The sequence below is a fragment of the Talaromyces marneffei genome, chromosome 6 (assembly GCF_009556855.1).
Source record: "Talaromyces marneffei chromosome 6, complete sequence".
NCBI classification, from domain to species: domain Eukaryota; kingdom Fungi; phylum Ascomycota; class Eurotiomycetes; order Eurotiales; family Trichocomaceae; genus Talaromyces; species Talaromyces marneffei.
The window spans coordinates 3,170,384-3,193,427 of NC_072353.1; the positions used below are offsets into that span (position 1 = coordinate 3,170,384).

The 23,044-nt window shown below is 47.5% G+C and overlaps 7 protein-coding genes across 7 annotated transcripts; 3 read left to right on the plus strand and 4 right to left on the minus strand.

Moving 5' to 3' along the window:
• Positions 1–1,048: 1,048 nt before the first annotated feature.
• Positions 1,049–2,455, plus strand: EYB26_008647 (uncharacterized protein; the record flags this gene model as incomplete). The annotated part of the gene is made up of 1 exon (XM_054267898.1): positions 1,049–2,455. The coding sequence occupies one exon, from the start codon at positions 1,049–1,051 to the stop codon at positions 2,453–2,455; it is 1,407 nt and encodes a 468-aa protein (XP_054123873.1).
• A 2,520-nt stretch (positions 2,456–4,975) lies between these two features.
• On the plus strand, positions 4,976–8,640 carry EYB26_008648 (uncharacterized protein; the record flags this gene model as incomplete). Its single annotated transcript, XM_054267899.1, has 7 exons — positions 4,976–5,239; positions 5,290–5,527; positions 5,580–5,903; positions 5,965–5,986; positions 6,053–6,600; positions 6,652–6,712; positions 6,771–8,640. The coding sequence occupies 7 exons, from the start codon at positions 4,976–4,978 to the stop codon at positions 8,638–8,640; spliced, it is 3,327 nt and encodes a 1,108-aa protein (XP_054123874.1).
• A 1,533-nt stretch (positions 8,641–10,173) lies between these two features.
• On the minus strand, positions 10,174–11,295 carry EYB26_008649 (uncharacterized protein; the record flags this gene model as incomplete). The annotated part of the gene is made up of 1 exon (XM_054267900.1): positions 10,174–11,295. One exon carries the CDS (start codon positions 11,293–11,295, stop codon positions 10,174–10,176), a length of 1,122 nt encoding a protein of 373 aa, XP_054123875.1.
• Positions 11,296–11,620: 325 nt separating this feature from the next.
• On the plus strand, positions 11,621–14,320 carry EYB26_008650 (uncharacterized protein; the record flags this gene model as incomplete). The annotated part of the gene is made up of 10 exons (XM_054267901.1): positions 11,621–11,633; positions 11,815–11,852; positions 11,954–12,064; positions 12,116–12,391; positions 12,444–12,591; positions 12,641–12,728; positions 12,777–12,818; positions 12,871–12,964; positions 13,013–13,102; positions 13,196–14,320. 10 exons carry the CDS (start codon positions 11,621–11,623, stop codon positions 14,318–14,320), a joined length of 2,025 nt encoding a protein of 674 aa, XP_054123876.1.
• Positions 14,321–14,710: 390 nt separating this feature from the next.
• EYB26_008651 (uncharacterized protein) lies at positions 14,711–17,016 on the minus strand (the record flags this gene model as incomplete). The annotated part of the gene is made up of 6 exons (XM_054267902.1): positions 14,711–14,932; positions 14,984–15,022; positions 15,071–15,577; positions 15,633–15,855; positions 15,904–16,826; positions 16,873–17,016. The coding sequence occupies 6 exons, from the start codon at positions 17,014–17,016 to the stop codon at positions 14,711–14,713; spliced, it is 2,058 nt and encodes a 685-aa protein (XP_054123877.1).
• A 1,216-nt stretch (positions 17,017–18,232) lies between these two features.
• On the minus strand, positions 18,233–19,105 carry EYB26_008652 (uncharacterized protein; the record flags this gene model as incomplete). Its single annotated transcript, XM_054267903.1, has 1 exon — positions 18,233–19,105. One exon carries the CDS (start codon positions 19,103–19,105, stop codon positions 18,233–18,235), a length of 873 nt encoding a protein of 290 aa, XP_054123878.1.
• Positions 19,106–19,637: 532 nt separating this feature from the next.
• On the minus strand, positions 19,638–22,325 carry EYB26_008653 (uncharacterized protein; the record flags this gene model as incomplete). The annotated part of the gene is made up of 6 exons (XM_054267904.1): positions 19,638–20,827; positions 20,878–21,130; positions 21,212–21,269; positions 21,318–21,640; positions 21,700–21,949; positions 22,006–22,325. 6 exons carry the CDS (start codon positions 22,323–22,325, stop codon positions 19,638–19,640), a joined length of 2,394 nt encoding a protein of 797 aa, XP_054123879.1.
• Positions 22,326–23,044: the final 719 nt, after the last annotated feature.

Below are 23,044 nucleotides of genomic sequence, written 5' to 3' on the forward strand. Positions count from 1 at the left end.
CGAAGTCTCTACTAAGAAATTAATACATATCGATTGACGCTGGTTCAGGCCCTAGAAATCCCTCCTGAGATCTGCGGAAATCACTATCATTTTTTGCGAGCTTCTTGAGATTCCTTTCCAGCCTTCTCCATCAAGTCCTCGTCCTTGGGCCCGGGAATCTTGTACTCGCCAAGGCTTTTGCTTGCAGGTCCCTGGCCGTGTTTCTCCTGAGACGCTCTACCCTGGCGATCCATTGCGTCTGCGGTCGCCTTCGAAATGTTCATATTGAACTCGGTCTCTTGGCGCGACATATTTTCTGTGAAATGTTAGGGAGTTATACTTCAATGTAAGGACACCTCAGCTCACATTCGGTAGAGTTTGTAAGATCGAATAGATTCTGTATCTTTGATAGATGATGATGATATATTGTAGTCTCCTTGAGAAAGAATGTTAGACTGGAAAATAGATGACTCAACAGCGGGACAGCCTACTCTTGTGCGTTCAATGGGTACAGGAATTCTGATTTATGGGAACATGAAAGGAAAAAATCACTTCTTTTATATCTTAATCTCTACGTAAGGCAAACATAGCCACCTGTTACTGACGAGGACTCTAGTTTCTTCAGAGCGGTAAGTTCAAGATACGCTGCATAGCCAGTCTGTTTTCTGCCTGCGACCTAATTGCTTCAATTTGGAACACTAGCAGGATGATTAAGTCCGGTCTCAAATTCGGTACTCGGAATCTAGTTGATTGGCGTTAAAGAGCTTTTGTCGTAGGCAGTAGTTATGATCTAAAAGTAGAAGGCGCTTAATGTGATTTACATTCTAAGCAACAAAGTGGTGCTTAAAAATAGAGTCATTGGAGGCAATCTTAGCGCGATATTACCCGACTCAACCTAGCGCTAGGCTGGGTTACCTGGCTCCACTTCGCTTGTGAGATCACGAGCAAATGCGGGTACTTTCTGGGAAATATTATAAACAACATGTACTAACCCTGGCCACCGTCAATTCATGTTACGTATACCAAACAGAAAACCTATCTAGCAGGATTCTGACTCATCTTATCAACCATGCAGTCTACTCGCGATGACCCAATTGTCATAGAACGGCGAATGAAATTTGATGATCTTGCATGGGAAAAAAGCGACAATGTTTCCAGAAGCTGGAGAGATAATCTCTTTAATGAAAAAGTTTTTCGAGAGATTGGGGGGTTCATTATCCGGCACAGAGGTGGTCCAGCAGAAGAACTTTTCAACCCACAGAAAGGTTCTTTTAATATAATGTTCCGCATGAAGTTTTTGGATGGTGGTTCTGCTATCATTCGCTTTCCAATCCCTGGGATTTCTATGTTTCCGGAAGAGAAGGTGCAAAGAGAAGTGTCCGTAATGCGATTTATTGAGCGGCATACCAGTATACGTATCCCTCATGTCCTTCATTATGGCATGACTGAAGGCAGTCCAGCTGGACTCGGCCCGTTCATTGTCATGGAATATATCGAGAACGACTCTGATCTTGTTGACGCACTCAATACCCCAGGTCTGCCGGATGATGAGCGGTGTGTTCTGGATCCAAATATTCCAGAAGATCGACTACGATCAGTGTACGGTGATCTGGCGGATATCCTGCTCCAGCTCGCCAGGAAATCATTCAATGAGATTGGTTCCATCGCAAACCAGGAAGATGACGAATTTGATGACGAGTGGACAGCCGCATACCGGCCTCTCACTTTAAATATGAACGAACTTGTTCAACTTGGAGGCGTTTTTCCAGAACAACTGCCGCAGACAAATTTTAGAACTGCTTCTGCATACTTCCTGGCGCTTGCAGATATGCACATGATCCACTTATCTATGCAGCGCAATGCAATCGAATCAGCAGAGGAATGTAGACGCAAATATCTAGCTAGATGTTTGTTTCGGAAGTTAGCGCAGGAAAATCGGTTATGTTCCTATGATCAAGGTCCATTTAAACTCTTCTGTGACGATTTTCGACCCGCCAATGTGCTTGCAAACTCTCAGTGCGGTTTCGGATCGGTGGGAGCCATTGATTGGGAATACTCCTATGCCGCTCCCGTGGAATTTGTTCACAGCCCACCGTGCTGGTTACTTCTAGAGCGCCCAGAATACTGGAAAGGAGGTCTTGAGGAATGGGCGCAAACTTATGAAAAGCGTCTTTCCGTCTTCTTACAGGAACTACAGAAGAGAGAGAATAACCTAATTGAACGGGAAATACTGACTGAAGGCGATCGCCTGTCACAACATATGCTGAAAAGCTGGCAGAATGGGGATTTTTGGGTGTGTTATGCTGCACGAAGGAGCTGGGCTTTTGATATGGTGTATTGGGCCAAGATTGACCGCCGGTTCTTTGGGGATGGTAATCTGGAGGACAGATTAAACCTACTCAGTACGGAAGAGAGAGACGCTCTTGATGATTTCGTGAAGAGGAAGCTTGAAGAGAAGAACGCTCGCACTCTGTAACTCAGCAAGTTTGACTAATTAGTTATCTAGTCTACAAATGACAGTACTATTAGATGACTAACCCGGATATAAAGAATTTGCCCTGGAATTTATGATCCTTCTCCCTCCTGCAGTGGAGTAGATACAAAGACAGACCATTGATAATTCAAGATTGGGATACCGGCGCGGAAAAGCTAGACAGTCGGTCCTTATTCAGGGGAATGTGGAAGAAATGTCCCTGTAACAGTCGAGTCTGTCGAGCCACGCATGTTAAACACTTGGTCGTTTTATCCAGTCAGATTGCCGAGTCATTGGCCTGTCGCTAGAAACACGAAGCTTAGTCATCCATCTGTAGAGTCCAGGGCAACAATATTTGGTGTCATGAGATTTAGTGCCCCGGCCAGTAAAGTGATGGATCTGGTTCGATAATATGGTCGAAGTAGACTATACCGGCTACTGTAAATCCTGGAGTTGTATAGTACATGTATGGTACTGCGGTGTGTAGGATCCACACAGCCAACTGAATTAAGGTAGAACCAAAGCGAGATCGATTCAGAATGAACCCCAGACCGGAGGCCTTGGCTTGACCTCGTATGCTCAGCATGTGCTCAGCATGTGCTCAGCATGGCTAGGCAACAGTCCAGGTGAAAGTGTGGAATGAAACTGGATGACGTCATGTCTGAGTTTGCCCACATATTAACTATTCTTTGGGTTCCAGACCGTAGAGCTTTTAAGAGTTGAGCCAGGCGTCTTCTCCATGCACCTTTTCCATAGAGGTCGGCAAAAAGGGGAGCAGGCAGGGAAGGTTCTAGAAGTGAACGGAAAACGTCCATCCGCGATGGCTTAATATAGTTAGCGTGGACTTCAACAAAACTAGTAAAGGAGGGGGGAGTGAGTCTGAAAATGTCTTACCATGTGAGTCAACCCGGAGGTCAACCAAAAGTTGGCACTGAGTTACAGCCAGGCGGCAGCTATCTACAACAAAGTAAATGACTAGGCATCCTGTTTGGATTTAGCCGCCTGGTTAGACTCTAAACATGAGGGCAGTGTCAGTTACAGCGCCTTGCAAGTGCGGCTTTACATGCTTTGCATCTCTTCGACTCTTTCTCAGCGCCACTCCCGTCGCCTAATCTATATGAGGTTTAGACTGGTATTCCAGTATTTTACGACGCGTATGTGACGTAAGAGTACTGTTATTTGGTACAGTACATAGTTATATTACTGTATCTTCCAGACTTGGAACAGTGGCTATTTTGATCGAAAAGCCCCCCTCGTCCCTGCGACGGCAGGTCTCTTGAAACAATTCCGTGGGATGCAGCTGTGCCATTGGCCCCAATACTGCGCCCACCGACCAAATGCCATAGATCGCTTCCAAGGGTATTATTAATTGTCACGTCGCCCAAATCCGCCATGACATGTGCAACGGTACCGATAACGATTGCTTTAGAGAAAATCATACTGTACATACCAGCCTGAGACACTCATTGGTTTTCAAAACCTCCAACTGAGGTAGAGTATACAGCAAGAATGTCTACACTACATCACGAAAGTGGCCAGGGTGGCGAAAGTGTAATAAGACTATCATTCAAACTAGCTCCGGAATTGGTAAGTGACCCGGGGTAAGTTGCTGTCCGACAAAGCCCTTTCAAAGGTCAAGGAAAACCATCTTTGAGTCAATGATATTTCTTACCAATAGAATCTCTGTTATACGAGTCTCTAGAGTCTCTTACGGCCTCTTGCTGTGTTTGAGTTAACTGAGCGTGAGTTCACCGTCTTCTCGAACGCCATGAGATTTTAATCATGAGAAAACCTTGACCTCAACTGGGCATGACCTCTCTTGACCAGGCTCTTGCTCTCCACTGCAAAGATAGTTTAAATCATGCTCAAGAAATCGATACGTAGACCGCCGTATACGTCTATTTATACCGGTAAACATCCACGGTGGCCTTACAAACGCTGATCAGGCTGAGTGTCAATCGTCAGAAGATCATCACGCTGGATTGTGGCGTGGTCAAGAAAGTCTGGAACAGTCTTCCCTCGAAGTCTGGTGACATTGGATGACGGAACTTGGAGGCCGTAAGGAAGCATAAGACCCCCCAGTTTTTGCGGGTTTTGCGCCTTTTTTTTGGCCCTTGTTTTTTATTTTTCTCTTTGAGCAGGCCCGTTTCTCGCGTCCTCTATTCCTTAAGGCAAAAACTCCTCGATTAGCCCAGTACCCCGCAGCTGTCACGATCCGGAACTTCGCCCCCAGCTTGATCTCCTATCGTACTCAACGCTCGGGAACGCTGAAGAGCTTGCTCGACCGGAAACATGTCACCGAGGAAACTTCCCCGTGATTGGATTAAAAATAATCTCCAGATTGGCAAGCCGTCTAGACCAAGTTCTCACATACCCAGCAGTGGAACGTCTGAGCAGGCCGCTGAGCAACCTGAAGTGGTAGAGCAACCGGCAATCTTAGCCGAGGAGAATCTTCCAGCGTTCCCTCAGCCTCCCAAGAGGGGGCCAGCGCCCGACGACAAGAGCCCAATATAGTCCCAGTCGATGCAGCACTTTGCGCAAGACCAGCCAGCGCTGTACAACTTGATACAAGACCGGATTGGCGAGATCCGGGAGGTCGTCGATGTCGACAGTTGGGACACATGGTTGAATCGCCGGCCCAAGGACAAGACAAACAAATGGTTCCGCAGATGCAAGGCATACCTGCCACGGTTTAGGACTGTCAAAAGTCTTGCGACAAGTTTAAGCAATCTAGACCCGCACCACCTCGCGCCGTATGTTACTACCGGCGTTTTCGTCTTCATCGAGGTAAGTCCCAATGCATAGCTTATTACGTGACCATGACCTGATGGCGGCAGCTCTGCTTTGAATCGGTCGACCCGTCGATGCGCGATAAGGCTATGACCATGTTATTGAAGACGAGTATAATTATCAGTAAGTGGGTCGACCGCGAAGCCGACCTAAGGCGGATGAAGAAGGGAACCAAGTCGCAAGATGTAGAGAAGATCGAACAACAACTTCCCAAGCTCTACTTCGACAGCCTGATGCTGATCTCCTCCATTTACGAATCCGGGAGGACCAGATCCAGTCGTCTCAGTATGTTTTCTGCCTTATATTCCCCGGTCAATTGATGCTCACAGTGGACTAGAGGCGAACTTGATCTCGGAGCCGGGAGAATGGGACCAGGCGTATCAGAAGCTAGATGACCGAGACTCAGCGTGCGGCGAGCTGAAGAGTAATGTCGAATCGGAGCTCAAGAGAAGTGATGCCAACATTGCCATACTCAACTGGATCCGGAACCGCAGCGAGGATCCCGAGCCTGTGCACGAGACGGTCAAGGAGAGGACGGGGATTAACAATCGCAAGTCAATGGCCGGAAATTGGTTCCTCGAGACGCCAGAGTTCAGCTCGTGGATAGATGGAATCCGTCAAAAAGAGGCAGTAAAGTCGGTGTTCTGGCTGAAGGGAGCGAGTAAGTACTCGATATGCTGGTTTATCGTTCCGCTTCGGAGTTGCTAAACAGGCCATAGTAGGAACGGGGAAAACAACATTGATGTGAGTTTGCGAATGTCTAATGACTAACATCTAGCATATACCCTGGCTGACTATGACCCTTCGCAGCTGCCGGGCCATCTCCCACTTCGAGGATTTTCCTATCGATGGAGTCAGGTTCGTCCGATACTACTGCTACAGCAGCAAGACCGGGAAGGAATCCAAATCGCCCGGATACGAGACGATAATTCGAGCGTTATGCTACCGGCTGGCGTGGAATAGAGATGGGAGCGTGGCTGAACCCGCTATAGACTTGCACGACCAGGCTAAACAGGGCCAAGACTCACCGTCCACTAAGACATGGGAGACGCTACTCAAGAGCCTGATCACTTCCAGTTCAACTCCGATCGTGTTTGTCATTGACGCTCTTGACGAGTGCAAAACGCAGTATGATTACATTAGGCTCCTCAAGTTCCTGAGCGGGCTGCTGCAGACGTCTGTTGGACTGCACTGCCTAATCTCGTCGCAGTCGCATATGAGGGTCGGAGACTACTTTCATGGCTCTGTACAAATGTTTGACGTTGTCCAACCTCGAACAGAGGAGGACATGAGGCGCTTCATCAAGGATCAGATTGAGTCGAAAAGAGAGGACCCCCAGTGGAAGAAGAGTATATTCTGTAAGTGGCATTCGGCTTTAGACAAATTCGATCGGGCTAATAGTCAAGCAGTCGAACACAGTGCTCTATGCAATCGATTGAGATTGGCATTGTTTAAATCTGCCGGTGGCATGTATGTGGTATCGTCCAAATCGTGAGCTGCTATCTCTTGGCATTGACAATCGGCGCAGGTTTCGGTGGGTTGAAATTTGGCTCAGCGTATTCTTCCCGAAGAACAAGAAGCCCGTACGGTCTCTGAATTATGCAAAAAAGCTGCTCGATGAGCTGGAGGGCCTCAAGAGCTTGGACAAACTCCCAGATAGAGAAGACGACAAGTTCTCAGACAACGAGAACAAGGAGGCCATCAAGGCAGCCTATGAGAGGCTTTGGAACATCAATGGTGACGACCAATACAAGGATCTCCAAGTTCGCGTCTTTCAAATTATCACGGGCGCGCGGGAAAGCCTGACGCCTGAGCAGCTACTCGAGTTCGCCCTTTCCGATCCACGCAACAACGAGAACTTCGACTTAGACGAGCTCGAGGGCTTGTACTGCAACTTTCTGGAGATGAACAGCGAGGGCTATCTGGACTTTGTACATCTCTCAGCCAGGATATTTGTATTCGAGATGAAAGAGAAAGGCTTCGGCACTTCCGATTTCAGTCCAGAATCCTTCCTCGCCCGCAGTTGCCTACGCTACCTGAGCGTCCCACACTTTGAGAGCGGGTTTTGTCATACGGACGAGGAGTTTGAAGAGCGATTGAGGTCGTACCCGCTCTACCTCTATGCCGCACGCAACTGGGGACATCATGCTCGCCAGGCTTCGATTCCTATACCGGAAGTCATAGATTTTCTAGAGTGCAAGCCAAAGATGGAGGCATCTAGCCAAGCACTGATGGCCAAAAAGCACTACCCAAACTACTCAAACAATTTATATTCCAGCCAAGAAGTTCCAAGGCGTATGACAGGACTACACCTGGCGGCGTACTTTGGGGTCCAAGAAGCAGTGAGTGACTTACTCGATAGTCCCTCTAAGAATCTAAAGGACAGTTATGGTCGGACGCCGCTGTCATGGGCTGCAGGGAATGGGCACGACGTGGTGGTGAAGCTGCTGCTCGAGAAAGGCGCAGAGCTGGAGATCAAAGATAATATCTCTGGTCGGACGCCGCTGTCATATGCTGCAGAGAGAGGGCACGAGGCGGTGGTGAAGCTGCTGCTCAAGCATGGCGCGAAGCTGGAGACTAAAGGTAATGTCTCTGGTCAGACACCGCTGTCATATGCTGCAGAAAGAGGGCATGAGGCGGTGGTGAAGCTGCTGCTCGAGAAAGACGCGAAGCTAGAGCTAGAGACTAAAGATAATCTCTTTGGTCAGACGCCGTTGTCATGGGCTGCATGGAATGGGCACGAGGCGGTAGTGAAGCTGCTGCTCAAGAATGGCGCGAAGCTGGAGACCAAAGATAATATCTCTGGTCAGACGCCGTTGTCATGGGCTGCAGGGAATGGGCACGAGGCGGTGGTGAAGCTGCTGCTCAAGAATGGCGCGAACCTGGAGACTAAAGATAATGACTCTGGTCAGACACCGCTGTCATATGCTGCAGAGAGAGGGCACGAGGCGGTAGTGAAGCTGCTGCTCAAGAATGGCGCGAACCTGGAGACTAAAGATAATGACTCTGGTCAGACACCGCTGTCATATGCTGCAGAGAGAGGGCACGAGGCGGTGGTGAAGCTGCTGCTCAAGAATGGCGCGAAGCTGGAGACCAAAGATAATATCTCTGGTCAGACGCCGTTGTCACGGGCTGCAGGGAATGGGCACGAGGTGGTGGTGAAGCTGCTGCTCAAGAATGGCGCGAACCTAGAGACTAAAGATAATGACTCTGGTCAGACACCGCTGTCATATGCTGCAGAGAGAGGGCACGAGGCAGTGGTGAAGCTGCTGCTCAAGAATGGCGCGAAGCTGGAGACCAAAGATACCTCTGGTCGGACGCCGCTCTCATGGGCTGTAGAGGGAGGGCACGAGGCGGTGGTGAAGCTGCTACGAAGCAGAAAGCCTAATGATTCATAGTTACCAAATATATCATATCATATGTTATATTTATTTTTAATAACTTTGTTAGAGGAGCTGATGTTTATATACCATAGGAATATTGCCACAGGGTGTATCTACGTAGTAACATATTCCAGAAACTTTTATCAAGAAGCATTTGTTAACCCCTAGATAATGAAGGGCTTCAATGACTGATTGATGTAGATTATAAAACTTTTGCTTTTGTAATGCTTTTAATTAATAATATTCACCACCTTTACCGCTCTGCTATATTTCAAACAATTTCTACAATGTCTATAATCATGTGATGCTGTCTACTACATAGTACGTTCTGTTAATGTAAGCTAGTGGCGCAGCAAGCGGGGTGTAGGAGAATGGCCGATCTGCACTGGCCACACTCTTGTGGATGTTTCGAATTGTGTAGATTATGGGAGAGTAGATACATGTGGCACAGGTCATGAGATTGCCACTTGGGAAAGCGACAAGTACCACCCTTGTTTAACGCTTAGATTATTTTGGTAAGGTGGCTGCCGGGGAGCAGGGCGTGCTGTTCAGTTGTGGCATGGTCTGAGTTAATTTGATGTCATATCAGAGAAGCTTTCAGAATAGTGCGGAAAGTTAGTTTACGTACCGAGATTTAAATACGGAAACTTTGGTATACTTACATTCAATACTAATGGTAAAATACCCTAAATATGGACTAGACCTAGTATAGGTTAGACAACGGAAGTGGCGCTGAGAAAGAGTCGAAGAGTGTAAATCATGTAAAGCCGAACCTGCAAGGCGCTGTATATATATCTGGCTTCTCTCCTGACAGCGCCATCTCTATTCATCTTCTACATTTTCCCCAAGTCCAGTCTTCTGGTCTTCTGCGCACCATAGGGTGAGATACTGTGCCTATTGCTTCAGTGAATTACGATATCTTCAAGATTGATTCTATGCAAAGCAATGATTCCTATTGGTTCTTAATTTTCGGACTTTGCTCATAAGCAGATGTTGCTTCTGCTTTTTGGCCATTGATTCCTTTGATGTCCTGGGCAGTGAGATCCTCTTCCTTGAGGTTGCTTCTGGGGCTTTACGATTATCCTTTGTCGATGCGTATTTACATAACCCAATTATAGGGACCGTGCTTGTTGATCACAGGGGGTGCAGGATGGCGCAACCTCCAGAACATCAAAGCTTCTGCTCTATGTTTGACATTGTGCTGTCCGTTTACTTACGGTTTTCGGTAATGATCAATGCACAGCGATCGAGATAGATACAGGTGGGTTCCGGATGCTTCCATGGTCTCTGTACTGATTTTGTATTGTCCAACAGTGCGAGTACTCCGTCTTCAATTAGCAACTCCAAGGTGGACTGTTTCGGATCAGTTCCAACCAGTGATGCAACATCATCACTTTGTGGCTCTTCTGTGACCAGCGTCTTGGAGCCTTCCCAGTCTCATTCTAGAACTCTGCAATTATCCCAAATCAAGACTCAACCTCCGCTATTAGGACAGCAATAGCGAGCCCAGGTGCTTTTCTAAGAACCCGTCTGGAATATAACTAGGGGTTAATCCTCCTCGCCGTCCGATATTTGATCCGCATCACCTGGACTGATAGGTTCAACGTCAAAAAGTTTAATTACACAATCCTCCAGCAAATCTCCAATGAAGATTTTGTTCTCGCAGTCATCACGGGTGATCCTCTCCCTCAATTCTTTCTCCTGCAAATCAAGATCATCTCGTTGTCGTTGTATCTTCTGCAGTTCTTGGCTCAGTGTACTCTCTAGAAAGTTTTTATTGAGCTCCATCGATTTGATCTTGCTGTCGACCTCGAGTCGTAAGTCTTCGAGCTTGGCAGTTCGCAGCGGATCTTGGAGCGTCTCAGCCAGGATGACCGCAGATTTCACAAGGGCTTCAACTCCAAGACAGGTGGTAGGAAGTCGATGCACAGCAGTGTGACGTAGCTTGTGGGTGGCAAAGAGAATTTCGTTCAGTGATGCATTACCGATTTTAAACGCATGCCCGGGAAACTTCTCTGCCTTCTTAGCAAGCATCCTTGTCCACTTTGTCAACTCCACGGCCGCAGCACAGTCCCACGCACGATCTTCCAAGATTGACGGTTGCCATTTACGCACAAACTCAAAGCAGCAATCTTCCAAAACGGACTGTACCTTCGAAAGGATGGCATGTTGGGCACGATATGGAAAAAATGTTGGATATAAGGAAATATTATGCAATGGCTGCTCTTTCGGTGTCGAATCTTCATCAAACACAAGCCGAAAATTATTGGAATTCTGAATTGCATCTTCTAGCGCTTCCTGTTCTTCATCATCCGATTTACTGTTATCCTCTCGCGAAGCCACTTCCTCTAGCGCCTCGGCAACTGATCTTGCGGCATCGTTCTCTGATGTAGCTCGTTGAGCATCTCTTGCAGGAGACGAGTGGAACAGCTCTGGAAACTCGAGCTTAGCTTTGACATCCGACTGAAATATACGCCGTTCAAGCAAGACTTTGACTATATCGGCGACCGTCTCGATTGGAAAATCTTGGACTAATGGTTGGATTGATTTCAGGTGCATCAACAGGAACTCGCGAATTTTTTTGGGTTTTCGCAGCAGTGCGTTATTTCCCGCAAAAATAGGTCTGCAAGCAAGATAAATGCGGCGTCGATCTACCGCTGAATATGACATTCTGTGTGGCTTATTTAAAACTCCAAAGAACAGTTTTCGAGTAGCCTTCACACAAGGACACACTTCACCTTGGTGTCGTCTTTCCGATTTTCCTGAGATGTAAATGAAACCAAATTTTTTCAGATGTGTACCGTTCTCTTCACGCCCGTCTGCCCCTTGAGGATATGATCTGTCACGTTGCACCATTCAGCAAGGCACCTCGATTTGCGTGTTAAAGTCACCCTGGCTTCCAAAGAGCGGTGTGGATGATATGTTTTCTCTCATGACTACAAATTCATAGCATGCTCAAATGCCGTTTTTGCGCCACTCACATTCCTATTTTCAAATGCGCCTCACAGGTCAGTCTTATCATCTGCATTCTGTACGTAATGCTGTTGCCTAACATACCAACTAGAGCAGATTGATGCAAGATAAGGCGGATGTTCTTCTTAGCTGGAATTTCCGTATCATTGCCAATGAAGGGATAAGAAATGAGCATGCCAAGTCCTGAAAAAGGGTTACCAGTTGCGATGTAATCAGGTGAAGATGCTGCTGATGAACCATATAAAGAGCGTCCGGTAACGTGCAGATGTCAGCCTAGAAGTCCAAGACTGTACTTTGATGAAAATTTGCACGGTGCCTCCTCAAAGACAGCAATCGACTCGAATCGCGATGACAGAGAATTGGTCAAGCAGTTGACCAATTTGACAATGAGAGACGAGTGCGCATTCTCGGGATCATAGATAGACTACGTGAACTTGGAGTGAGCGAGAATGTTTCTCTGCCTCAGGTACGTTGGCATCTCAGATATTGGTATTTCAGTGAAGCTGATGCTGTAAAGCTTGTTGTGGTAGGAGACCAGTCAAGTGGAAAGTCATCCCTCCTAGAAGGTCTGACTGGCATATCATTTCCGGTTGCGAGTGATCTCTGCACACGTTTTGCAACGCAAATTGTGCTTCGACGTGCTCCAGAAGATGCCGCCGGAGTCAAGATCAGAATAATCCCTGGACCCTCCGCTCAGGCGGACGAGGCAGCGAAGGCTCGACTTCTTGGCTTTGAGCGAGAGTTATCTGCCTCTGAATTTGACAATCAAAAATTTCTGGCTATCTTTGATGAAGTACGAAGTGAAATGAAAGATCGCTCTTCTTTCCGCTTACAGTATGGTATAGGCGGCAGAAATCATGGGTATACCAGGCCCAAAGTCGGAAAAGCTGGACGACCTTGAGAAAAGATTTTCTGATGACATTTTGAAAATCGAGCTATCCGGCCCAGAGCATCACCATCTTAGCGTTGTTGACGTTCCCGGCTTATTCCACAGTGAGTGGCCTTAATTCGCGAAGCTTATTCTCCAAACTGAACTGGGAAGACCCTACCAAGTACCAGACAGAAGAAGATCGCGCTATTATCAGAAAGCTCATTGAAAATTATATCACGGACAAACGGACGATCATCCTGTGAGTGATAGTCGATCACATGAAGAAGGGAAGAGCTAACTCAAGTAGCGCTGTGATGGATGCGAGAAACAATCTGGCAAACCAGGAAGTGTAAGTAGTATATTGAGACTTGAAGGAACGCTAAAGCTCATCATTCTCGTAGGTTCTCAATGGCACGAGCTGCGGATCCCGCTGGTCAACGGACTGTTGGTATTGTCACGAAATGTGATGCACTACAGGCCGGAGAGGAACAAGGCGTATGCTTTCACAGCTTGAATCGCATGCTTTATCTAATTGGACAATAGGTGCTACGTATCGCCAAGAATGAAGTTGAAAAGTTGAACCATGGGTGGTTTGCTGTGAAAAATCGATCGGCTCAAGAAATCAAGGAAGGAGTGAGTATAAGTGGTCGTCACCAACGCGAGAAGACTTTTTTCGCCACGGTTGCTCCGTGGACAGAGCTTGATAGAAATCGTGTTGGTATCTAGGCATTGAAGACTTTCCTTGGAGGGTTACTTTACGATCACATTCGAAATGAATTTCCGGGACTGGTTAAGGATATCGAGGAGCTTTCGTCAAGCACGCAGAAGGAATTGGAGCTGCTTGGGCCGTCGCGCCAAACAACCGCAGATCAACGACGATATTTAACGCGTATCGCAACCAATTATGAACGAGAAGTTCGGAGTGCGCTGAGCGGTAATTATGATCCCAACCTCGAGGCTAGCAGTCCCCTCAAGCTTCGTATGCATATCCAAAGATTAAATGGGGCATTTGCATCAGATATGGCACGCTTAGGACATTTGAAAATATTTCGTACCGTTGCAGGGAGCGTTGACAAAGAATTCAACTATCCAGAAAGCGACCAGGAAAATATATATGAATGGATTCGAGGGCTTTATCTAGATTCTCGAGGGTCTGAATTGCCTGGAACGGTTAATCCTATCGTCCTCGAGAATATGTTTCGACAACAATCCCGTCCGTGGGAACGTATTGCTGTTGCATACCTCGACAAAGTCCAGCTTGCTGTGGATGCTTTCAACAAATCAGTATTTGCATCGTTGATATCTGATGATGATGTGCAACTAAAACTCAAAGGTCGACTGTGCAGAGGTGCATCAAGCTTTTCGAACCGCGTACGGATGCAGCTGTCGGAAATTCTCAAAGATGAAAGAGGAGGTATTCTGCAGACCGTCAATCATTACTTCGCAGACAATTTGACTGCCAATCGTGAGGAACGAGTCCTTCACAGAATGCAAGCGCTGGGTACCAAGGATGGTCAATTGATGAACATGGCCCAGGTGATGAAGGGTGTCCACATCAGCAACGAAGATCAAGCGGTCAACGACATCCACGACATGCTCAAGGCCTACTATAAATTGGCCCTCAAACGCTTCACGGACAATGTTGTGATACAAGTGACTGAACGAATCATTCTAGGTCCGGATGGCCCGGTGAAAATACTGTCGCCAGACTTCGTTGGAGACCTGCAAGACAATGACCTTGTGGACATTGCTGGTGAAAATTTTGCAACCTCCAGCTTGAGGAACGAGTTGCTTGGCAAATGCGAGAGATTCCAGAATGCATTGGAGATTGCTAGACAGGAAACTATATAATGAAAGTTTCAACTAGGCCCCGAAGAGGTAGGAAGAGGAGAGGGCTTTCGCTCTAGTTGTGGTTTTTTCCCAACGGGTTTTCCCACACTCATGGCGTGAATGCGGGAGCGATGTACATAGTAAGTAAGATCGTGCGAGTATTTTACATTATGCGTTCAATTAGTTAAGTTAGTTATTTACCTCTATGCTCTCGCTAAATCTGACAACATCTAACCAGATAACGTTGCGGTAAGTATTCAAGTGATACCATGTTGCCTTAGGTTCAAAGTGACCCTTGACTTCATCTCCTAGCTTGTTCTGTATGCATTGTTTAGGCTCATATCTAGCCGTCTATTGAATTCCACGCAACTCTGCTCTGGCTTTTTCTCAGATACTCAGCAAAGCCGATGATTAGGTAACTAACATATTCATTTCGCGTTTATGGTTTCGGCTATACTTTCGCACGACGTTCGACTCAACACAAGCCGCAAGCCCGCTTACAATATCCATGTTCATATCCTCCGAGCTCAGCACGGTATCCCATGATCCAATTTCAATTCCGTTGGCTAGTCGTCTGAAGTTCCAGACCACTCGTGTGCCACAACTCCAGCCATCACGCTGCTGCGGTGTCGGCTATACAGGTCAGTGATATGTCTACTAGATAATTTGAAGTTAGACACTAACCGCTTCAATATATGTGTATCCTAGATCACTGAATTCGTCCTATTATGCCATGAGTACATGCGATCAGCATCTCGCGCACTGACTTACCTCGACCAGAGCCGCAACCCTTGTCTTCTTTGTGCCATTTCTAGCGGTCAGTGGTGCTTGTGAATCGTAATGTCGAATGGCTTTTTCACCGTCGTTGACCTCAAGCAGCGTAAAATGTGAATTGTTGTGGTTGATGGGACAGTAGAATATGAGAGGCGTGGTATCTTGTGCTTCTCTACGGAACATCGTGATCTTTTTCACCCAAGCCTGAAAAGGCCGCTTGGTTGATCGCATCTGGCCGTGTCTTCCGATGCTGTCTAATGGAATACTCTCGCCGAATCTGACATAATCTGGCCGGTCTGAGATATGCATGGCTGCCATGAGGGCCCAAGAATCGAGCCACTCCCCTGCCCGGAGTCGCGTGAATAAATCGATCGAGAGCTCTGCACTTCCATTGATTGAAACCGTGTCATTTGCATCCAGTTTTCGCTTATTGAACACTTGAGTGCTGACCTGACTGGTGAGTCGGTCTACTGCCTTATTTAATGTGAGTGCAGAAGTAGAGCCCTGTGAATAATGAGCCTAACCATAACTCAATTTAAGTTAGATGCGGGAGTCTCACAGATTCTGATTGATGTTTTGCTTTTATCTCTTGCAATTCGTCCACAGAGATGATATTGCTCTCTCTCAAAGCTCCGTACAACGCTTCCGGATCTGTGCAGCCTTTGTGGACCAGTTGTTCCACCTGTGGAGTAAGGATTCGAAACAGTGCCAATCGTTGTGTATCTGCTATGAAGTCGTGGACTAGCTGGTTGAACTGAGGTCCCTTTCTCTTTGTATACTCCCTGGATGCCTGGTCAGCATATGAAATCACCCTGTTCATTATAACTCACCAAATCTTGGGGCTAATCAGAATCCCTAGCCCGACCTTTTCGACAAGCTCGCGTAATCTCTTCCCCCTGGAGCACTGGTTGGTAATGGTCTTTCTACTCAGCAAGCTATGCTCCCGGGTGATGCGGTCCAGCACATATGTTGCCGCTCCCTTCTCACCCACAGGTTTGTTCTCGGTGGTATAGACTGTGCGCTTGGCATATTCGATCTGACTGTCGTACCACTTCGAGGCGCCCATATATTCCAGCATGTTGAGTACGGAACACCGCCGATTTGTGGCAGACCCCCTCTCCAGCACCTCCATCCACATCCTCCCGTCCGACCATTGATGGGCAGTTGAGTTCATGATCGGTTCCTGGGCGGTGTGAAGACTTTGCAGGATCTTTCGATGAACGGTGCGTGGTAGATCAGTTTGATGTTTGTTGAGCAGGTGGACGATGTCGACTATCTGGTGGACCGTATCCAGGAAGGACTCGGCGGGATCCTGTTCGGACACGGGTGACGACTCTGTTCGCTGCATAGTGGTGTTTATTGGTATTATGCTGTGGTTGCTTTTGGCGGCTGTCTCTTTATCCATGGCAAGCGTCGTTGACTGAATGTCTGGTTTGCTCTCACGCTTAGGCACGGGCCTGAGTCCAGCGGTGTCAACACGGATCATAACATCTCCGGTTTCCGGACTTTCGCTCTCGAGAATTCGACTCTCTGGAGTCATGGGCTCATCGACAACCTTTTCTTCGTCGGTACATTGCCTCTTCCTTGGAACTGATCGCACCGCGTGACTCGGCCGATAAGACGGATCCTGTCCGCGTTTTCGATTCAAGGGTAAGCGAGGAGACGGGTCTGGAATGTTTTCTCGTATTGCTGCAGCGATAGCTTGCGCAACGGCTGGTTCCTCTTGGCAGAGCTGATGAATAAGGTCGCGAAACTGTTTTATCAGCCAGGTTTTCCTACGATGATGGTCCAAATCATACCTCGGGCACGCTCTCTACATCCTCCGTTTCTGGCTTGACCTGCATCTCGGCCAGCTCCCGGAGCATTTTGGAAAGCTCAAGGAGTGAACTTCTCCTTTGGCTTGGGGGAATGGTTGGTCGTGGGCTGGAGGCAGCGGAATCCATAGTGAAAGCTTTAAGAGAGATCAATGGTGGGAGAGAAATGAGAAGAGAAGGCAGAAGTGCGGATGGGCCCCTTTATAGCCGTACAGCTCAGGATTTCAGCATCCTAGGATGCCGAAACCCAAGTCCTCCTGCGCAGCCACGACCCACTGGCAAATTAACTAATGGCACGGTGATATAGATCGGCGAAAGAGAACCAATCGAGACTCGCTGTCAGGTCATGCCAGCCTGCTTTTGGTCATGGGGTGACGATGTAGGGTTAGCCTGCGCCGAGGTTATACCTAGTCAGAGACATTGTGGGCCAGTCCAAGATGTTCTACCTCTCTGTCTCTTCGACATTCTTATCACGTGGTAAGAGCTTTCGTTTAATTGTGTCGCGGCGGAGAGCGAGTCCGTGATGAATCCTGCTGGCGGCCTGCGCTTGTTTCATCCTAGAACACGCCATTCAGGAAGAGTGAGCCATCACTGAGGTTAACTGTGCAAGGAACAGGTGCTCCCTCGCAAATTATCTTGCGGTATGATCGGATGTGGAAGCCAACATATCAGCAAACATGGCCATTGGTAGCATTAATTCATTCTTACCACGGCTCTCTTGGTGTGTGCATGGCTTTTGTGGCAGCAATCGGGTTTGCTTCGAAGCTAGCTGAATTGCAAGGCAGGACGGTTGGCGGACCACAAAGACTGTCGAAATGTTAGCATCTGTGGAATCGTAGGTTCAGCCATAACATGTGCATTCATATAGTCTATCACACCACTAACAATAGGGGTACAACCAGGACATCCTGATAAACGTGTTAAAGCTGCCTGGCCGGTTATATACAGAACCAGCGCATATTCCTAGTGAATTTTACCCTCGATATTTAGGAGATATCATTCTTGAAAATTGAAGCCGGATACTTTTCTGAACAAATCGCCATGATCATTGCAAGGATGTACCGCCATCGGACTCAGGCTTCTCTTTTCCTGGCCAAAAAGAAAACCGATCAATAAATAGTCTCAACAGCGACTCCTCAGAACATTAATTTCGCATATTTCGCAACAGGACAATGGCAACAGAGATGTGATCTATCTTGGATTCGGATAGCACTCTGGCATACAGGGCAGCGCTTGAGAAATACCTTCCGCTTCTTCATACTCAATACACAATCATAACAAAAGGTGTCACCACCAGGAACGCAAATCTCTTCTTAGCCCGACGATCGTATTAGAGTCAGAATGACTAGATGCTCATATTACTCTTCCTTCTTCTGCTCGCTTTATTCGCCTTCTTTTTCTGGAGTGACCTCAACAGATCTTTTATCTCGGTGTCACTGGATAATGGCCAGGGACGTGGCCAACTGCTGATTCTCACTAACACCGAGTTTTCCTTGATGCGGATTCCATTTTGTAGCCGATCCTCGGTCATGAAAAACTTTATCCCATAACGGGAGATAAGAGCGGCTGGAAGTTTTTGAAGCATTTCTCCTCGATGCCAGATACATGTTAGAAGTTGTTGTTCTGTCTCTGCTTCTGAGAAATGCATATTTTCTTTGCTGAGTTTGTATAGGAGATATTCAAGTGGTGCAAAAGTATAAGGAGACTCTGACTGCTTCTCCGTACGACGATCGCTTTTCAGAGACGGTCTGAACAAAGATAAGAGAAACGGTGGGCGTTGCTCATAGATTTGTGTCAAAAAGTTGATGGCATCTTGCCTGCGATCATCCAACTCTAAAGACCACGCCAATCCCATTGCAATTGGAATTAGTAGCTCTTCAAGTTCTCTTTCATAAAGGTATGTCCAAGCATTTTCGAAAATCTGAAGAATAATATCCCGCTTGACACAAACGCGTTTGATTGCAATGATTAACTGCTGAATTATTAGAGCTGGGCCCAATAGTCCATATTGGCGGTCATAGCAAATTGCGTTTTGAAGAACAGTTGAAAAGATTGAAGTGATAGTGCTGTTCTCATCATCGCGATAACACATATAGAGCTGCTGACAAGTCTGAATCGCTGAAAAAAGGCTGTTGAAGTCGGGTAGGCTTTTGAGTACCATTGCAGTGACTTCTGGAGGTAAACGTGTAAGATTCTTTGTCAAATATTGTTGTTTCATGATGAGATATTTGTCTGCATTCACAGAAAATATGGATCACAGTATATCGCTGAATGAACAAAATTAAGGAAGAAGGATCAGAATGAAAGACATCAGGATGCGCGTGTAGTATATATACTAAGTGATACGCAGTTCCCCACTTCGCAATGCTACCTGCTTTAAACATGGGATGCTGCGCCACATGGCAGGGAAAGAGATCGTGGGCAGGTCACCATATTTCCGCCCCATTGTTCCACCTTAGGCAGATAGTCACCCTGACAGAGGTAACGGAATACAACTTTAGTCACACAGCGAACATGTCAGGTCTCGAAGCTGTCGGCGTTGTCAGCAGCATCGTACAAATAGCCGATCTCGAAGCACGCGTGGTCATTAAGTCGTGCACATTCCATCACATGGTTCAACAAACGGGTCCAATATTGAGTATCTCTCCGAAGATGTCTCCCTGGCATGTACTATTTAAGGACCATGATGAATGATAAGAAGTCTATGATATCTCAATCTCTATTTTACATATATATACAGATCTCTCATATCATCTCTGATCTTGTCGATATTCTGAGGCAAGCTTATCCTGCATACGTCCTCTAATGACAGTTCCATGGACATCCTCGGCATGACTGAGAAGATCCATTTTGTCTTGTATTGGGGTCGTATCACATATATGACACACAACTCGACCGGACGACCATGGTGGGTTCACGTGTTTTCGCAAAAAATGCCGGGTCAGTGAACCGGGCGTTGCGTACTTTGCAGTCCGGGCTTTCAGAGGGATATTGGGATTTCCAACGCAGATGAAGCAGATTGTCGGTCGGTCTTCTCGGGATGTGACGCGGACAGAATCGATTGCGTCACGCAGGGCATTATCTTCCTCATCTTTGATGGCGACGCGCTGCCGTTTAGCAGAACGATAAGAATCTCCGTCATCGGGCGCAGGTCGGCGAGGAGACTGAGTGGCTCGACGTGTCGGCCGGCCTTCTTCCACACCGCAAAAGACCGTGCCTGCATCGATCGCCGCAATCCGGCGCTGATACTCTGCCTCGAGAGTTTTACCTGGTATAGCCATCATACAGTCGATGAAAGTCAGATGCTGCGCAGACATCGAGTCTCGGTCCTGTAAGGTTTTCTTAACCCGAGGAGTGACCATCAACCCTGCCAGCTGGCATTCCAAGTCGATCACAGGTTGTTCATTCCGGTACCGCTCCAGGTTCTCTCGGATCCGTTGGTTCCTTTGTCGCTGCTTCTCATTGCGTAGTGCACGAACCGCTCGGTTGTGCCGTCGCTTCGCTTCCATTGTCCGGTCATGGGAGGCTTCCAGCTTATCTCGCAGCCGACGTTGGCGTTTGGCTTGGCGTTTGGCTTGGCGTTTGGAAAGCGCTCCTTCATCGAGATGGCTAAAGAGGGCTTTGCAGGATATACGGTATCGCTCATACTTCGCTGCTTGGGCGTCCCATTTCCGTTTCCGTCTATGGACGGTGTCCTGCAGTGCACGAACCGCCGGAAGATCATTAATGGACCTAGATTCTTCGGTCGACAACTTGTATGGCCGATTTGGGTCGATGGACGCGCTGAGCGAGCATGCAAATCGTACCAATGACGTTTGAGACCCTGTCTTGCGGACAATACCCTGGGCGTCCACGTCCACATCGACCTCATAATGCCTGATGAACGTTCGAATGTCCGAGTGCTGCATCATGACATTCTGTAAGGCCTCCGAAATTTCCTCTGTTCACTATGTGAGCGGGCTGGTTGAAATGGCTAGGAAACATACTTACCGCTATTATTGAACTCCTTGGCTGCCGCATACCGAAGAAGATAGGGTTTAACGATGTCTTCAAAGGTTGTGATCTCACCAACACGACGCATTTGAGATCGCAATGTGGAGCTGAGCATTCGCTTTTCCAAGACAATTCGATATCCGGTTGTCTCCCGCTCTACCTGACAAAACACATATTTATCCAAGATTTCGTCCTTCAGTTTCAGATCCTGCTGATTTAAGCCGTCACCAATGCCGACGCTGTAGAGTTTCTATGCATTGTCCAGTACGGGACCAGTCTTTGTGATTCTCTTGAAGCCGTCGATATGGAACAACATGCTCAACAGACAGACATGCGGGCTCAGAGTCAGTGTTGGATCAAAAATGATTTCTGGGATTTTGAACTCGTTCCTGGGCAGTCAGCGGACCGGCCCAATAGAAATTTTCGGAGGCACCTACGGAGCTTTCTTCCCAAGGAATCGCTTGGTGAAGTCCGGCTTCAAAAAAATAAACAAATTCGGTCGACCTCCTTCTGGATCACGGATAAGTTTGAGTCTCAGGTCCTGGTAGCGAAGGTGTAAGAGGGCTCCAGGATAGCTTGCAGTAATAGCGGCGAGCTGAGTGTATAAAAGAAGTTGGATCCGCCGCCAGCCACACCCAAAACTCGTTTCGGTGGTGGACAATAGGACACGCGCAAACTCGGATACATCTTTAATATACATATTCTTTTTTGGCCTTCCCTCCTCTTTCAGCTTTTTCTCGGTCGCCACCAATGCTATGACCTAGCCGAAGTCAGCAATGAGACCGTTGAATAACAAGGAGTCAAATGGAACAGACTTACATCCTCTACCTTGACGATCGTATCTTTGCTGAGTCCCGACAAGGTCTCTTGCTTCAGAACAAGATGCCACCATTTCCAAAACGACTGAAGCGAACTCTTATATTTGATCCCGGGGCAGTGACGACCGTTTTTTCCACGACGAATATCGCACCGCCAGCTAAAGAAGGCACAAAGAAAACGGACCGTCTCATCAGAGTTGGAGATGAGTTTCCATTGCTGGACCGGGTCCACGTGAATGTGCCGGCAGTACCTATGGGGAAGTATTTGTGAGCTCTTAACAATATAAACGAGCCTAGGGCGACCTACTTATCCCAATACTCACGGGTCTCGTCCAACTTATCCTGTGTATTGGGACTGTAGCGTTTCTGTCGAAGCTGAGAGACATTGAGATTCTCCGCAATAGCCAAATACGCTTCTGCGGGCAGTTGACCTTCATCGTGGAGATCATCGTCATCTGAATCGCTCTCATCATCGGATTCCTCTTCGTCTGACTCCACCTCAGTGGCAGACTCGTCGTCGGACCCGTTGTCTGAAAAGATCTCGCTCAGAACGGACCTGGCATCACTGTCACTCTCATCGTCCAAGGTGCTGGCAGCCATCCCACCATCGCGTTGAGACGGAGCCATGCTAGGTGATCAGGATGCAGTGCACGCAAAGCCGGGGGCTAGTTGTATAGGAGGGGAGGGGTATAAGAGAGAATAAAAGAAACAGAAGTCGGTCGAAGGGGGTGGAGCCTCACTATAAGAAGAGCCATCCTGACGAGACGAAAGAAGAACAGAGCCATAATTAAAATTAGCAGAGGTCAGCTCGTCTGAGCTCGTAGAATCTGCGAATCCACCCTGCGAAGCAACAAGGACGGAGAAACAGGAAGACTACAATCCTGAGTGATCCAGAAACTGGGCGCTGAGTCATTAGGGCTTTGCCAGGTCCCAGGCCACAGTCACATGATCTTATAATGGCGTGGAAAACGGACGTGGTAAGAAGGGAGAGGTGCGTGGCAAGAACAGAGGTCGCACGGAAGCTGGGTCTTGACCGGGCTTGGCGGTTAGTGAGCCGCTCAAAGCAGCGTGAAATGTAGCCCATTTAGGCAGCTCGCTAACCGTCTGAACGTTATATAGAGTTAAGAAACAACCTCGTATTAATATATTATATATAGCAAGCAACGGATATTGAATATTAATCTAAGAAAATTCGCCTTGAAAGATTTCCAAAGATTTCCAGCCAATTAGAGAGCGTCTTAGCAGGCTGAGATTCACGTTATTTATCTAGGAGGTTGGGATACCAAGCAAATCGTCAAATCTCGTCGATACCGAAATATTGTTACATGAATGGAATTCTAACTAAT